The sequence below is a fragment of the Diplodia corticola genome (assembly GCF_001883845.1).
Source record: "Diplodia corticola strain CBS 112549 chromosome Unknown scaffold13, whole genome shotgun sequence".
Lineage (NCBI taxonomy): Eukaryota > Fungi > Ascomycota > Dothideomycetes > Botryosphaeriales > Botryosphaeriaceae > Diplodia > Diplodia corticola.
The window spans coordinates 428,267-445,250 of NW_017971492.1; the positions used below are offsets into that span (position 1 = coordinate 428,267).

At 57.6% G+C, this 16,984-nt stretch overlaps 5 protein-coding genes across 5 annotated transcripts; 2 read left to right on the forward strand and 3 right to left on the reverse strand.

Moving 5' to 3' along the window:
• Positions 1–77: 77 nt before the first annotated feature.
• On the forward strand, positions 78–3,460 carry BKCO1_13000138 (heat repeat protein; the record flags this gene model as incomplete). The annotated part of the gene is made up of 2 exons (XM_020270860.1): positions 78–107; positions 164–3,460. 2 exons carry the CDS (start codon positions 78–80, stop codon positions 3,458–3,460), a joined length of 3,327 nt encoding a protein of 1,108 aa, XP_020132368.1.
• A 418-nt stretch (positions 3,461–3,878) lies between these two features.
• BKCO1_13000139 (uncharacterized protein) lies at positions 3,879–4,326 on the reverse strand (the record flags this gene model as incomplete). Its single annotated transcript, XM_020270861.1, has 3 exons — positions 3,879–3,947; positions 4,010–4,173; positions 4,236–4,326. 3 exons carry the CDS (start codon positions 4,324–4,326, stop codon positions 3,879–3,881), a joined length of 324 nt encoding a protein of 107 aa, XP_020132369.1.
• Positions 4,327–8,454: 4,128 nt separating this feature from the next.
• BKCO1_13000140 (emopamil-binding protein) lies at positions 8,455–9,819 on the reverse strand (the record flags this gene model as incomplete). Its single annotated transcript, XM_020270863.1, has 3 exons — positions 8,455–8,599; positions 8,744–8,813; positions 9,162–9,819. The coding sequence occupies 3 exons, from the start codon at positions 9,817–9,819 to the stop codon at positions 8,455–8,457; spliced, it is 873 nt and encodes a 290-aa protein (XP_020132429.1).
• Positions 9,820–10,829: 1,010 nt separating this feature from the next.
• On the reverse strand, positions 10,830–13,089 carry BKCO1_13000141 (carbohydrate-binding module family 21 protein; the record flags this gene model as incomplete). Its single annotated transcript, XM_020270864.1, has 2 exons — positions 10,830–11,177; positions 11,266–13,089. 2 exons carry the CDS (start codon positions 13,087–13,089, stop codon positions 10,830–10,832), a joined length of 2,172 nt encoding a protein of 723 aa, XP_020132428.1.
• Positions 13,090–14,556: 1,467 nt separating this feature from the next.
• On the forward strand, positions 14,557–14,988 carry BKCO1_13000142 (uncharacterized protein; the record flags this gene model as incomplete). The annotated part of the gene is made up of 1 exon (XM_020270865.1): positions 14,557–14,988. One exon carries the CDS (start codon positions 14,557–14,559, stop codon positions 14,986–14,988), a length of 432 nt encoding a protein of 143 aa, XP_020132431.1.
• Between the last annotated feature and the right edge of the window lie 1,996 nt (positions 14,989–16,984).

The window sequence follows — 16,984 nt, forward strand, 5'->3', positions numbered from 1 at the left end:
TCCGCCAGCAAACTTGGTCGCGCCATGCCTGAGGCCCTGCCAGCCCACACGCTCCTCCCTCGCCGCACCATCACGCCATGGACTCCAGAAGCCGCGCTTTCCAGCAGGTCAGTCCGTTTGCGCAGGAACCGGGGCCCCAAGTGTCCGTGCTGACGCCCTGCAGCTCAAGCCTCACTGCATCGGCCTCAGCCAAGCCGTGCTGGCCGTGGCTGCCCGCAACGGCAACCCCCGCCATGTCGTGGATGCCTTGGGAAAACTCCATGCTGCCCTGCAAGACGCTGCCTCTGATCCGCTCGCCCTGGACGACAAGCTTGCTGAATACGTCTTCTTCCCGCTGTCCCATGTGCTGAAGGAGAAGCAAAAGTTCCCGATAGCAGCGCTGGAACTCACGCTGCAGTGCCTTGCGCTCCTGCTCCACACTGGATGGCGTGCCAGAGTCGACCCTGCCTTGTCACGCCAATTTCTCATTCTGCTGCCTGCTCTGATAAGCGGCAGCGCCCAAACCCAAGTGTCTGAAGAACTGAAAGCAGCTGGCTTTGCTTGTGTGACGGAGCTATTTATCACTTATGGCCAGGGCGAGAGCAGCCGAAAGGCTTTGACTGCGGCAGACACAATTCCGCCTCTAGGCCATGCTATCGTCGTCATCCTGGAAGGGGTGACAGACGGCCCATCTAGTAATGTGCAGCTTGCTGCCGCTCATGCTTTGAGAGCTGCTTGCGCCGCACTCGACGACAGAGAGGCTCTGGCAAGCTTTCTTCCTGGCATCGTCTCGGGCCTCGCAAAAGTCCTCACGCCATCGACCAAGCAGCGCCGCCCGTTCGAGCTTCTCCGCCTCTCCCTTGAGATAATGATATCTCTGTTCAAGGCTGTTCTGAGCGACGAGTACACCAAGCACTTGCCGTCGAGCGACCAGGCTTCCGGTGGAACCCAACAAAAGCTCACTCAGTCCTGGCTCAAGGCTACTGCTACGAAAACGAAGCAGGCTTTGGCCAACATAATCCGCATCCGACAACATGATCGTATAGAAGTCCGGTCAACTCTTCTCGCTCTCTGCTTGACCGTTCTTGAAGATTGCCGCGACTCTCTCCAAGACAGCGCAGCCATGATGATCGAAACCATGATAGTCCTGTGCGGGTCTGATGAGGACGGCGGCATGAAATTTACACTCAAGCAGGTCCTGGCAGCTAATCAGAGATTTGCAGAACTGCTCAGGTCAAGCATACACAGCTGGGTCATCTCACTTCCGCGCGTCATGCAGAGTCCTGACGATTCGGCCAAAAGTCGACTCGTTCAGCAGATAGCCACCGGCTACGAACTTTTGGCTGAGCAAGGGGTTGATATGGATCTCGTCGATAGGACTGTGGCATCCAATCTTCGCGATGGAATCACTGTCGCCATCTCGGATCAATCGAAGCTGAAGGAGATAGCACCGTCTGCCGGGGCAAACGCATCGTTGGATCTGGCCCTTACGACAAAGGGCTCGCCGTCAGTTGACTTCTCCCCTATATTCTTCGATAGCTCTGCGCAAAGGCAAATAATTCACGATTTTCGCGGCTTGGTCAAGAACGTCAGCACCTCAAAGTCAGCGCTGAATGCCGCACGAGATTTGGTCGACTCACTCCACAGTAGCAGAGGTGCTTCCCAACTAGCGAGTTTCTGGGTCGCCCTTGAGTTTCTCAAATCTTCAAACGAGATTGCGGGACCTATAATGGACTTCCTCGATTTTGGGGACGCCGCCATCAGCCCGAGGGAGGAGCTAATGGAAGAGTTGTACTCGCTGTCCTTGGACGTACTACAAGACTCTTCGGCCGACTCCGCAGCGGACTGGAGACTGCTGGCGCTAGCCACGGAAGCCATTGCGCTTCAAGCAAGCACACTGAAGGAGGATTTCCGGATCGAGCTCGTTGATGCCTTGTATCCTATCGTCCACCTCGTAGGCTCCTCGATACCCCAGCTTCGCAGCCACGCTATCACATGCCTCAACATTGTGGCCACTTCCTGTGCCTATCAAGATGTCGGCAGCCTGATCGTCGAGAACGTCGATTACCTTGTGAATGCTGTGGCTTTGAAACTCAACACATTCGACATCTCTCCGCAGGCCCCGCAAGTACTATTGATGATGATCAAGCTCTCCGGTCCGTCGCTTCTGCCCTATTTGGATGACCTGGTTGGAAGTGTTTTTGCGGCACTGGAATCATTCCACGGTTATCCCAAATTGGTCGAGTTGCTTTTTTCCGTCCTAAAGGGAATAGCAGAAGAGGGCGTCAAAACGCCGCAGCTCGCAATCACGGAAGGCGAAGACATCTCCAAGACCATAGAGCCCGAGCCCCAGACAACCATTGACGATATCGTCACCGTCCTCAAGGACATCCAAGCCCGAGAAGCAAAACAGGACGACGATCCAGAGCACGACATCACCGAAATCACCCCCCAGCATCCATGGAAAGACCTCGACAAGAAGAAAAAGAACCCCTTGATCTCCGAAATAGACGAAGACGAGGAAGAACCCGACGACGACAACGACGACGACGAGGAGGAGGAGGACCCCGACGCCGCCGCCGCCACCACCACCGCGAACGACCCCCCCTCCCCTCCCCCACCCGCCCCCAAGACCTACGACCTCCTCCTGCGCATCTCGCGCCTCACCCAGCACCACCTCGCCTCGCCCTCGCCCGCCCTCCGCTCCTCCCTCCTCGCCCTCCTCCGCCGCACCAGCCCCGCGCTCGCCCGCCACGAAGACTCGTTCCTCCCGCTCGTCGACGCCCTCTGGCCCGTCGTCGTCCAGCGCCTCGCCGACCAAGAGGCGTACGTCGTCGCCGCCGCGCTGGAGGTCGCGGCGCAGATGTGCGGGCTGGCGGGCGATTTTATGCGCGGGAGGGTGGAGGGCGTGTGGGGGGTGTTGGTGGGGCTGTGGAGGAGGGGTAGTAGCGGCAGCGGTAGTGGCGGTGGGGGCAGTGGCGGTGGGACGGCGTCGACGATTTCGTTGTCGTCGTCGCTGTCGTTGTCGTCCTCGTCGCGGCGGCTCGACCATCCTGGCGGCGGCGCCGGCGCGGATGCCGCTTCCTCCTCCTCCTTTCTTACTACTACTACTGCGAAGCAGATCCAACCTCATCAGCACCACTACTACACCACCGCGCCCACGCGCATCGTCCGCGCCGCGCTGCTGGAGCTGTTTACCACCATCGTTCGGACGGTGCGGGTTGGCGATGATTTGTTCGAGGAGCTGCTGGAGCTGCTCGTCGCGGTCGTGGCGCGGGAAGGAGAGGTGAGGAGGGCGTTTGAGGAGAGGAATGCGGATGCGGTGTGGCTGGCGGTGTTGAGGTGGGAGGTTGGTGGTGGGGGGCAAAGGGGAGGCGGTGGTGATGGGAGACGGTTGACGACGGTGGAGAGGGTGGGGAGGGAGAGGCCTGGGGCTGGTGGGTTTGTGAGAGTTGGTCGGGAGGTGGACGTTGGTGCGTAGTCAACTGGGCCCTATTCAAAAGAGGTATTGCGACCTTTGGCATTACCTTCACGTACGCCGCAAGTGTCATAGTCGGAAGGGTACTTTGATCAGATAGCTGTTGAATGCGGAAGCATGCATGTTAGTCACCGGCTCTTTCCCACAAACAAAGCAATCCCCCCCCATTCGAATTGATGTTCACATGTAGCTAAAAGACACCATACGGTTGTAGAGCTTGTATTCGTTGCTAAAATAGATCGTTGAGACCAGCTCAGTGACCACAATGAACGGGGTCAAACTCAGTTCTTACTCTCCGAAGCGTCCCTCTCAGGTACATGTAAAGAACGACAACGGTCGGAACAAACCCCCCCACATAAAAGGCCAAAGACCACATCAAAAGAAAGACGTCGAAACGTGTCGCTCCTCTGCCCGCTGACCATTAGGTGCAAAGACCGTTATCGGTGAGGAAGTCGTTGAGTGCATCGATGCATGCAGCGCAGTCGCAAAGCTGCAATCGCTTAATACAAGCACTGTACACAACACTCGGGGTGCGGGTGCTACTCTACTTACCACGCCTTCGCCTCCGACGACGCAGGCAAGAACCGCTGGGACGTCGGCGGTGGCAATGCCAGCAGCGATGCAGCCGGCGGCAGCAACCACGCCGACGCAATCCAAAATATCGCAGTCGGCCTGCACGACGGCGAAAGCGATTTGCTCAGGGGTGACATTGGGCGCTTGGTGAGTCAGTATGGGGCGTGTTCTGAGTGGGTGGTGGCAGCAGGTAAGAAAGACGTACAAGTGTTTGCCTGCCTCTTGGTGAGGCCGCTGTTGGGCGCAGCGGTGGCCGCGACGGCCAGGGCGGAGGCGATCAGACTGGTGAAGAGCATTTTGGTTGGAGTAAGGGGCTGGAGGTGGCTTTTGGGGGTTCTGAGCTGGAGTGAACGGCTGCTGGATGTCGAATGGATTGATGGAATCTTGCTGGCTTTTATAGATGAGCTCGTGGGACACTGTCCTCTCTACGGGCGGATCTCGTGCGGAGTTCGTAGTCCAAGGTCCATTGTTGATCCCACCTGGTGGCGTGAAGAGTGAATCGTCTCTCACACCCACTTGGGTTTCACACTATCGACATAAGCTGACTGCATCGTGGATTCGGTGTGGACAAGGTTGTCTATCACAGCCATTTTGGTGATAGTAATCGGGGAGCAACTTCTACGGCCTACTATGACGAAACTTGGACAGTTGAGTAGTCACTTTACTAGCTGTTAGTACGCGCTTCCAATTCAAATTTGTTATTAGAATGATATAGAAGTACTTCTCGATGCATAATAGTCTTTCCTACATCCGTTGACAAGAGGAAAGAAAGTGATGAGGGGCTTCTGCTAAGAAGGATTTCTCCCCCCATGGCCCCCTTGTGCCTGATGAAAACTAAGCTCTATGGATACACTTGGCCGGCGGTGGCTGCTTATTTGCGTCGGGGGTTCTGAAAGCTTTGCACTAAGTGGCCTCCGTGGTAAGCTCTGTGTCAATCCCCAAGTGCTTTGTTCCCAGGTTAAGAGGGCAGGCTGCTCTGGCCGCGATACTAGAAGTAGAACACAAAGGTCTATTAATATGCCGTTATGGCTCTAGTCTTTCTTGTTTTCATCCCGTTTGCCTCTTTATGATATGGCACTGCCGTGATATCAAGGCAAGTCATTAATCCCCTCCTCAGTCATCACATTTCGGCATCCTTTGCGTGAGGATTTCTAGCCTTTGGTGTGCCTTGACCCGCAATCGACTGTTTCGGTAGATTTCTGTTGATCCCTTGCAGGATGACTGCAGCCAACGGTTGAAGGAATACGAAGGCAATGGTTGTGAGTGACCTTGTGACACCTAAGCTTGGCATTGAAGTGTTTCGACTGATGTTGGGCGACAAGTAAAATCCGACAAATATCTCGTTAGATATTTGCCGTGCATGATTCAACAGATACAACTATCAAGTCATCTCCATAAGGCAGCTACATGATGCAAACCTTCAAGCGCACTATTCGAAACAGTGAGGAGACGACAGTCTGAGCGTAGCAGCCCGATTGTTCAAGGCGCATGATCTGTAAGCAATCTTGAGTCCCTTTGCCTTGGTCATCATGACAGACGTGGTAACAATATAGAGAGAGCACGTCCCACGTGTGGCTTTTTAGCCGGATCAGCCTTGCCACCTTGTACTGAGCTTGATTCAGCCCTAATACTCGGCTTTTTGGCAGAAATCGCAGTGTATTCGATTGGTCTACTGAGCCCTAGGCTGCGGCGAGGCCTGATGCGAGTGAAAGCGAACCGCAGTCCCGGTTCAGCAGACGTCAATTATACGGGAGTATCCCTGTCAAGCCCGAGTCCCTAACATACACATCGATTTTATGGACATGGCCCCAGCCATGGCTATTAAGGCGATGACGTGCATGCTTACCGTAGGCGGCCCGGCGATCATGTCACGCCCTCATGCTTTACGTCGGAGCAGATCTTCCTGTTGAAGGTAACGTGGCGCCGATCTTTGCCTGAAGATGTCGAGCTGGGCCCTCCTTCTTAAAGGGGATTGCGCCACCCAACGTGCTGAATGCTCCAGATGTAACCTCTGTCGCTCGACTTGTGCCGAATACCCGCTTAGATTGCTTTTTAGCTGCTTCAGCACACCTTCTGTGATCCTTGAGCGACTCACGAGTGACCAGTCTTTGAACAAAAGTTGACGATCTCGGTCGCTGTCTGACCACGCCTGATGTTGGGGTCCAATTTATACGACGTGGGATTCGTTGTACTGAAAATCCCACCAATACCTGCAGGTAGTTCCTTTCGATTCTCAGCACCACGGGAATTCGATGTTGGGTGCCTTGAGTGGCTCAGTAGAGGTCAGTTCGGAGCAATCCTACTGAAGTATCTCCAACTTGCTTGTGTATGCATGCTAGGAACAAAGATTACTTAACAGTACAATGCTTACTATGCCCAGGAGAGTGAGCGTCTTGCGTAGCTAAGAAAATGTGCACCGGTGGCAAGCTCTTTGACATGAAAATTGGCGGTTAGTTCGACTGCTGCCGCTGCCCATTTATTCCATTTTCGCCTGCGTCGACCCTAACACGGCCTTCACCACACCATTTAAAATGCTACTTTTATCTTACTTCCGGGTGACCGTTAGCGTTAAACCCAGTAGTACGAAGAAGTGGGAAGCTCATGACTTTTTCTTATCCAATCGCCTTCGCCCGACCCCAAAGCCCAAGGGTATGGGGAAGATTCTGGAAACTTACCTCATTGGCTCTGCCAATGGACTTGATTGTATTAATGCTGGAAGTTCAGAGTAGGATAGGGTCTTGGACCGATTGTTACGTAAAGCGCTACCAACAGGGAATGCTAAAATTCAGCTAGATCGTGATTATTGACGTTTCGCGGTTGGAAATCAGCAGAAGCAGCAGCAGCAACACGGCTCCATGCGTATTCAGAATCTCTCCGGTCATCAGGAAATTATCATGCACACAGTTTCGAATGCACCAAGTCAAGCATTTTAGTGATCGTTGATTTTGGCTGCCAGCCTTCTCGAACCGTGTTCGCCCACGTATCTGTAATTATCATGCTGTGGGTTTTATTGTATTGGGCAATCGGCAGTGTATTACTCTTTTCAAAGTCTACATCAAAATCCGTTTCATCTGCTCTCAATTTTTATGGTTGTGGTGTTCATCACTCCGCGGTGAAGATCAGTCACTTGCTTGGTGTTAAGGACGAAGCAGGCACTGCGTAAAATGACTAGGTGCTGAAAACATCTGGTGGGGATAATCAGCTTTTGAAGACGTTAATACTCTCCATTATTTCGGCTTCATGCTGGCTTTGCCGCCGACCCGACTCTGTGCTGGGCAAAAGTCAAGGCCGTTCAAGAAACAGTCGCCGTGCAAGGCGGTAACAGTGGTGCTCAGTATCTGTGAACCACACAAAGCCACAAGGCTTACTTGCACTCTGATAAATATTAGTCGACGAACCGCGCTGGGTGTTGTCGAAGAATCAAGAGTCCTTGCCCTCAACTTCGCATTTATGGCCGGGGAAATCTGAAATGTTTGTCATGACACGCGGCTGATACCTATTCAGCGCCCTGAGAACAAGAAACGCCCAAATTATCACATGCATGCTTCTCCTGCAGGTGCCAGACGAACCTCTTGGCCTTTCGCTGACTGGGTTCCACCCGATCACTTAAGACAGCAGCATACAGCCATACAACTTCTGTGATGAGACAGATCTCTCCGTGATCACGATAGGAGGAAAAACACACCATATTCCGGAAGCCCGACGTTTCACTTTTGTTTCCCTTCTAAGATTCTCGTTAACGACACGTGAACATTGAATTATAAGGATGCTGATGCATTACAGTTTTAAATCTGCATGCTGGAGCATCGCATCATGAGAGATCGATCAATCGACTTGCTGTGGCATTCCACTTTCGCAAGGTTGATAGACGACCTACCGAAACAGCCGAGGAGTGTGCGTGACAGGTGATCGTGTTGCGAAACAGTAGTGAATTATCATTCAGCTACGCTCTATCTACAAGAAGTCTTTGTTAAGGAACGAAGAAGGTCAAGGAACGGGCCTACTTTTATAAGAAAAGCAGGCGGTGAGAAGCAACTAATTACGCCGAAATGAGTACCCAAGTGGCCCGTACGGACCACAACACATCGACAGCTCTGATAAGAAGTGTAGAAGATATCGACTCATAGCAAGGTTGATAGATAGGAACGGGTGAGCTTATCAACAACATTCTATCGAGATCTGGAACTTGTGTCACTGACCAGTCCAAGTCATTCGAGCAAAGGCATTCTGAAAGGCAGTCACGCTTGTGATTACCACCACTTGCTCTACCTCTAGACGACTAAATATGCACAGCTCTTTACAATCTTGACTCGACGGGGAGATTACAGCAACAAATGACAATATCTCAGTCTGCGGTTGTATTACAACACGAAGTGATGTTACAAGTATTGGGCTCGCAAAGAGTTGATCTCGGCATTGGGCACTCAGTCTGCCTTCTTTTCGAGATAGCTGATGACGTTGACGACCTCCTTCTGCGACAGGGAACTGGTAATACCCTTGTAGGCTTCATACATGATCCACAGCGGGAGCCAGACCCACAACGTATTGAAGAAGAACAGGTAGACCCACCTATCAGATTCACATGTCAGCCAGGAACAGTAAATGCACCGGTGAAAGGCCGCCAAGCCACAGGAAACTCAAAAGCTTCTCGAGCACGATACCTACCCGCTCGAAGCGAAGCGGAGACAGCGGATGGGACAAGGTTTTACTTACTTGAACATGAAGTTTGAAGTGTCCAGGTTAGGGGAGCCGGAGAGCCATTCGGGTGCAAAAGTCATGAAACCTAGAGTGAAATCACCAACCACGTCAGCCATGCATATCCGCACCAAGACGCCATGCATGCCACATCATGCAAGTCATGAACCCCTCTCCCCAAGCCGTTCTCCACAATTATCCGAGAACCCCAATTGGCCTTCAACCAGAAGAACTGTCCAGACCACAAACTCTTATCTCCCCCGTCCCCTTCACATGCGGCCAGCATCCGCGCCCCCCATCGAGCCTCCATCCACCTCTTCAACCAGCCCTTTCCCCCCTCCCACAAAACCATTGGTTCCTCCCACCCAACCCAACCCAACCCAACCCCCCCTCAAAAACGAATTAAAAAAAAAAGAAGGGAAAGAAAAAGACTCACCCCCATACAGCTCCCCCGTCGCCAGCACCACCATCCAGAACCACTTGCGGCCCTCCATCCCCTGCCGTCCCGCATACCACTCGCCGCGCCGCACCTGCTCCGCGCACCACAGCGCCAGCGGGCCCGCCAAAAAGACCGTCAGCAGCTCGATGCTCACGACCGTCAGGTCCGCGCCGCCCCACCGGCGGTCCGCCTTGGCGTACTCCTGCCACAGCCGGCTGAACGGGCCCGTGCCGTACGCGGCGCCGAAGAGCGTGTCGTTGCGCTGCAGGAAGAAGACGTCGGGCGGGGTGAGTATGAGGAAGTCTTGTGGCGTCGGGCTGCTCGGCGGCGGGGTGGTGGTGTGGGCGTTCGAAGCGGCGGCGTGAGCGGCGGCGGCGGCGATCGAGTACGGCGACAAGGGCGAGGGGGCGGCGGCGGCGGCAGGCGGCGGCGGGGGGATCCAATGCACGCAGAAGCAGTTCCAGAGGAAGGAGCCCTCGAAGACGAAGTGGATCAGCGCGTCGAAGAGGTGCCAGACGAAGAGGACGCGGGCTTTGGGGCCGCTGCTGCGCGGCAGCAGGCGCAGCGACAGGGCGTAGGCCGTCGCCAGCACGGCGAGCGTGCCCAGCAGCGACAGGACGGTGGTGAGGTCGATCTGCAGCGTCGAGGTCGCCATGGTGGTCGGTCGCGGTCGGTCGCGGTCGACGTGGAGCCAATGGGCGGGGTGAGCGTTGCGAGGCGGGATTTGGCAGATGTTCTCGCGTGGGTGCGAGTGTTTGGGTTGCTGAGCTCTGCCGCTTGCAAGGGCCGAGAGCGCCTGACTGGCGACGATCACAGGTAAGTCGGGCGCTGGTCTTGCTATTTAGCTTGGCCCACGCTCGCGCACGATGCAGTCTGCACTTTGATCAAGATCTGCCAGCTTCTTGTATTCCAATGTTTTTCGATTTTCGAATGCCTTTTCTACGCATGTCGTCATGTTGTCCCGGCATAACACCCTGCCTAACACCAGAGATCCTTCCTTGACCCGTTCCGTAAAACCAATCTCGTCGACTGCTGTCAAACGATCGCTCAATGCCGCTGATAATCCACCTGTTCGTCGAACGAAGCGGAAAGAGGGGAGAGAAAGCGCCCTCCATGGAATCGAAAACAAACAACAAAAGCAAGATCGACCAAGACGCAACTTTTTGAACCCATAGACCCACCACCAAACCAAAAAAAGCACACAGAGCATACCAACCCATGTTGCACCAGCGGAGCGGAGAGCCCACGGTTACTCAGGCAAAAGCCACATACTTACAGCCTGTCTATTAAAAAGCAATGAAAATAGTCGGAAACCAAACCATACCCACAAACGCCGTCGTGTGCAGAGCGCCGTCCCAATTGGAATGCTGTGCAAAATCGCAATTTCCAGAATGCATGCACCTGCAGTAAAACAAGGATAAGAATGCGATGTTCCGCAGTAGCGCCACTGCCATCACCGCCATCGGCGTCGAGTATGTGCCGTCCGCCTCGGAAAGAGCACTTGGAACTTCGGTTTCACCACGCACAGCTAAGCGGTGGGCCCTCCATCCGTCCGTCGTGTCGTACTCGGTAAAGCTCGTAGCAGCGTGATCGTGACCGAAAAGAAATTCGTAAGTTCGCCCCCAAGGCCCCGGCACCCGTCACAATCACTCATCGCTGTGATTGCTAACCGAGTATCGCCTTGGGGGTGTGCGACTCGAAAGAGATGCCGCCATGCATGTTGTACGGGTAGCCGAAAGAAACAGGAGGAGTGGTGCGGTCGCCAAAGTCGGACCCTGTCACAGGCCCGGGTGACGCCGACCTAGATAAAAAAGGACTCGCGGCGCGCGCCGGCAGTCGGTGGTCCATGGCGCCGTCCATCGACGACGGCACTTCCTTTGGGGGGCTAGGGCTGTTCGATCCAGATCCCTGGAGGCTGGATGCGCTTCCGTCGGATTCGATGTCGCGAGCTCCGTCGCAAGAAACACCCGGCTTGGGACTAGACACCTGAGGAGAGCCCCGTCCGGATCCGAACTGCATTGGTTGTCAGCGTCCTGGTTCAATGGCCCGCCGGGGTGGTGGTGGTTGTGCTGGCAGTGGTGGTGGGTGCGGGAGGACGTACGAAACAGTATTTTTGAATCAGCTCGTTGTACTCCGCCGACTTCAAATCCGGCTTCACCGACGACAACTGGTCCGGGCGGGGCGAGGTGGACTTGGTCGTGGCAGGAGCCTCGCCCTGAAGGCTGAAGTAATCACCGCTCCGCGGCTTGTTGGTTCTCCGGATGCCGCTGCGGTCGCCAAGAGCGGTCTGGGCGCTGGACAGCGCCTGAGACAGCGACGTCGAGAAGTCGTAACGGGTGGAGAAGGCTTGTTGAGTCGGCGACGGCTTCGACTCGGGCTGATCGGGGAACAGGTTGCTCTTCGACGGCTTGCTCTTGCTCCTCAGCTTGATTGGAGGCTGCAAGCCATCGCTCGAATCGCGCGAACCGAATGTGTACCGAGACGATTCGTAGTTATTGCCGAAATCGTCGTCGAGAGGCACGGGCATGGACCGAGGCCGGGCCGCGGGTGGGGAATGCTTGCTACGTGGTATCGCACCAAGGGTGCCAGCAGGCCTCTGCTTGCTCCTCGTGTTCTTCAGTGGGGTAGTCTTCTTGATGAAGTCGATCTGGAAGTTCATCGAGTTGTTGTTGTCCCAGTGCTCGGCGCCGTCCACAGTGTAGCGAACGCAGAGCAGCATCGTCTTCGACTCGAGGTTGGCTTGGTCGGCCAGCTTGATGTTGAAGACAAAGCGGTCACATCCGTCGTGGGTCTGCTTCCGGCGCACATCATCGCTGTATTCGGCAGCGACCTCTGAAGTGGTCTTCCAGTAATCCAGGGTAAAGCGGGCCACAACTGCTTTGTGGAAGGCAAGGTTCGCAACAGCAACCGTGCCCACGAGAGTGGAGCTATCAGACGACAAAGCGATCTTCTCAACGCGCACAGGCAGGGTTTTCCGCTCGAAAGTATCCCTGGGGAAATTGGCCAACCGCAGCTCCCATTCGACCCGCGAACGGCGAGACGAAGCGTAGCCGTTACCGTCGTCGTATCCGAACGGATATTCGCTTTCGCTGTCGTAGGTTTCGACAGGCGACGAACCAGCGCTGACAGCGATGGGACGGTCGACCTGCAAGAAGTGGCGGACCTGTTCAATGTCGTCGTTGAAGTGCACGGCTTTGGAGAAGGACGGTGTGCCGGGCATGCTGGACGGCCGACGACGGTTCCGGGAGGAGGGCCGAAGGGCCGGCTTCACTAGCTCTCCCGACTTCTTGCGGAGAAGCGGGGGCTTCATCGTCAGGCCCTCTTCGTCGCTCTCGTCTGATGTCTGAATGGGCGACTCGGAGAGATTAGGGGTATGCTTGGAGAGCTGGATTTCGCTCGAGGACCGAGAGTGCGAGATCTTCCGAGCCTCTGGGGTGAGAGCCGGCCTGATCGGACCGGTGACTGGCACTGACTCGCGAGGGGCCGAGGCGGTTCCATCAGGTTGTCTCTCAGGGGAGTGGCCGCGCTTGACTTCGATGCTCTGCAGAGCCTCCTGCAGCTCGGCAATTTTTCCGGATTGGCGGCCACGGTCCTCATCGTCGGAGTTCTGCACAGAGTCTGGAGGAGTCGACTCAGCACCTACTGGTATCAACAGCTTCATGGAGGGCAGATTGGCGTGGTGGGCACTACCATTTGTGTGTGTCACCGACACCTTGGCTCCATCCTGCGGGGACTGTGATATTGACGGTGTGCGGCGGTGCTTGCTCAAGTACGACGCAGAAGAGTGGGGAAGGACGGGCCGGTGAGCCGCACTGGCCGACCGCGGGCTCAAGCACCCCTCGCTGTATGAATGGGTGCGGCTGAGGATAGGACTGTTGGATTTGGAGGAGGCAGGAGACCGCTGGGAGGGCGGCGTGTAAGGCATCCGGGCGGCTTGACGGGCTTCTTGGGCGAGGGTGTTGCGTTGAAGGCGTTTAGGAACGACAGGGCATTAGAAGAAGCAAGCGCGGACGAGTATTACACACTAGGGGTGTCAGCAGAGGTGCAATGGGAGGGAGGTGTGTGTTGGGGGGGGAGGCGCTGTGGTTTTGATGCGTGCCGACAGCGGCCGGGCCCGGACAGGGAAGACTCACAGAATATAGCGGCAAGCGACGGATGCAGGACGCTCAACGAGGACAAGGGCGACGAGGCTTGCCGGACTGCGGAGGGGGAGGAGAAGTAGTGTCGGGCGACGGTGGGTGTTGAAGCAGGAAAGCGAAGCCGGGAGTTCCGTGCTGTGCTGTGAGTACGCTCCTGCTGATGGCGTAATGCGAGGCAGCCGTGGACTGATAAGCGGGCCACACAGGAAAGGCGCTCGCGGGTGCACGCTGAGAGGGGGGTGCCACAGCCTGATTATTATGGGGAAGCAGCTCAGTCCCGGGGGAGGCGTGGTGAGGAGCAGGACGAGGAGGCGCTGCGGGTGTTGAGGGCGCGGCGGAGGGATTGGGGCGGCGTTGATGGAGATATCCCTCCCACACTCTAAATTCTGTACCGCCGCACGGGCGAATGAAATGGCGCGCTTGGCTTGCAGGCGGTGGTGCGCTCGAACGAGGACGATCCCAACCGACTCGAGCAAGGATCCGGGGCCCGGCGTTAAAACGAGCGTTGAAGGATTTGCTGCAGATCGGGGTACAGCAGTGCTACGATCAGTGACAAAGCCGGCCAGACCTTTGTTCAGCAAGCCGGCCGTCGTACTCGCGGCCGCGGCCGCAACCAGGGCGCTGTCGGACCAGCGCGCTCGCACATGGCCGTGGCAGCACGCCGTCTTCGCCGTGTGTCGCGATGCCATCCCCGCCGCCGTCGCACCAGCCTGACCGCACGACTCGCTCCGCGCGCGCCCTCCGTCTGCCACAGTGACGGCGGGTGGGCCTTCGCGCAACGCCTAGGACAGCAGCCGCCGCCCACGTTGCCGCTGTTGTTCTTGCTTGCGGCCGCGCGCAGGCCGTGGGGAGCAGGTCACCAGCGGGCCTCTGCATTGACATCATCGCGGGTTCTCGCCAGCACCAGCCTCCGCGTCTCCACGTTCCCCAGTGCGCCGAGCGCCAGCGTCAAAAATGCTGCTGTTCCGCCGTCCGCTGGAGTCGCGACCGCAACCAGCGAGCGCGCGCGCAGGCGGCAGCGCGGAACGAGGCGCAGGCCGGCGCTGGCTGATGGAGCTCAGCGGCATCGCGGCAACAGGGTGCCGCAAAATGCGCATTCCTGTCCCATTCTCATCGGCCCACCGCACTCGAAGCGGCGCGGCGCACGGCTGGGATGTCCGTGCCCCCCCAGCAAGCGAGCCGGTCTCGTCCCATTGCGCTGCGCAAGTGTCTGTCATCCTGGGCTCTTCCAAGGCCGCTACTGTCCATGGCTGATGGCCGCCCTCAACCCGGCGTCGGCCGCCCGCAGCAAGCAAGGCAGGGAGCCAGCGCCGGCGTGCAAGTCGCGGCCCCTTACCCCTCCAGGCCCTGGCACTGGCTCCCCTCTGGCGCGCCGCCGCGAGCCATGGCTGCGTATGCGCCACGCCGCCGTCAGCACCGCCCCGTCGCCGTCCCGGTCCCAGCAGGCCCAGCAGGCCCAGCAGTCCCAGCAGTCCCAGCTCGCCGCAACCGCCTGTCCGCGGTTGGTGGACACTGATCGCATGTTTGTCACCTCTCGCCAGTCTGGCAGCTCCACCGCGCACGTCGACGGGTGGGGCACCACACGTTTACAGCCGCCCCCGCAAGACCCTCCACCAGAAGAGCAAAACGCGCTGCATGTCACGACAAATCTGAAGCAGATGATGTACTTGCGACGCGCCCGCTGACTCGGCTCGCCTGCGCCGCCAATCGCGCGCGCGCCGTCGGGCTGGCGGCCCCCAGCGCGCGACACCACACATCAAAGCTTTCATCAATCGATCGATGAAGCTGCCCTGTGAACGCTGTTTCTGCACACCGTACATGCCTCCGCTCCGCCTTCGACCTTTGATGACTGTGTGCTCTGCTCCGCGCAGGGCTGGCGGGACGCGGGACCCTTGGCTCGTGGCTGACATCTGCGATCGTTTTCTTCACCGACCCTTTCCCTCCTTGCATCCACACAGCAGACCCCACCTAGCCACTCCGACGTCAAACTTCTACCAACAAATTCGCGGGCGATAACGCAGGAGCCGCGATCTCCCCCCCTTTCTCTCGAACTTGCGGCATGAAGAAGGCCCACCCGGCTCCATCGCGCAGCGCGAGCGTAAGGAGAAGCTTCGCCGCTGGCCAGGCGTCCTGGAGGAGATTTGCAGCTCGAGGGTCCGTGAGCATGGCAGCCAGCCGACGTGATTGGGCGTGAGAGCAGTTCGCTGCATTGCAATCCCGGCCCCGAGCGCTGTAGCACGAGCCTGCTAACGGTTCCCGGCCGCCTAAAATAACAAGCTACAGCGTGTTCAGTGGCGCTTGCGGCAATGTGGTAGCACCGCCCGCTGGCAGCGTCCGAGTTGAGCAGGCAGGGATTCAGGGCGTCAGCGGCAGCAGCAACAACAACAACATCATCTCAACGCATCGCGCGGCTGACGAGATGTTTTCACAGTGGATGCCGCCGCACGCACACGGCGCAGCGCACAGGTCGTGCAGGCCGCGGGCGGGCGTGCGGCCACGCGTGTCCCGCGATGGAGTACCCCGGATCCATGGCAGAGCGCTGGCAGCGGTGCATGTGTGCAGGAGCGGAGCCAACAGAAGTCAAAATAATCTGCTGGCAGAAAGGGCTCGCGGCTGACTCGTCTCTCACCGCCCGGCAGGGAAGACGCGTCGTGGGCTGCCGATCTCCCATGGCGGCGATCCGCCGTGCCGGGCCTGCGTCAGCGCTGGACAAGGCAACTGTTGGCCGCGGCAGCTCTCAACCGATATCAGCGCACTGGGCCGTGGCGGCGCCATCGCTGGTCCTGCACTGTCGAGCACTGTCTGCCGCCCGGCTGGCAAGGGGTGACTGCGCCTGCAGACGAACAATTTCCGTCGCACCGCGAGGCTCGCCGAACGCGCGCTTATCAGGGGCGCGGCGGGCTCCTTATCGTTGGATACGGGCGCCCGCGGCACCGAGCCGGCGGCGGCTGGAAGGGGTCTCCGGTCAAGCTTGGCTTTCCCGTTACGTGCGACTCCACAGAGCCACGGAGATGGTGCCAAGGTCAGCGTGCGACGTCTGCAGCGGGCTGCCAATGGCGGGCGTGGTGTCGCAACTTGCGAAACGGGGCTGTCGAGGCGGTCTGCCACCGCTGACGACATGGCTGTGCAGAGGACGTCGGGAAAATCATCACTGAACTCCACTTGGCACCTCGTTTCGGGCCTTTTTGCCCAGCCTTCACTCCAGTTTCCAATACCCCCCACCTCCAGCACTGCGCGGAATTCACCCCTGCAATGGACCTGCTGTCCGGGGAGACGCGGCCCGACTAGGGTGGATCTGGCACACAACACCACGCCCACTATTCCGACTTCCATGCGCGGCGTTGCAACAAGCCCAGTCGCCACATTCTCGCGGCCACGGCCGACATCGCTGTCGCAGGCGTCGTTGAAACGCGGATATTGTGTTTGCGTCTGTCTGGTGCAACCGAGTCCGCCACACACCCTCAACGCGTCTGCAGGGCTCGCACAGGCGCGCGAAAACCCTGCTCCAATGCCAGGCTGCTATACCAGCCCCGGGCCGCCCCAGCCGTGGCGGCGGGAAATTGCTCAGCAGCAACATCACGCAAGCGGTAAGCTGTACGAGTCCGTCCTCACTGCTGGAATGCCCAGGTCAGCCTGCTCTCACAGCCTCACCATTTCCGTCGCACCGGTCATCGACGTCGT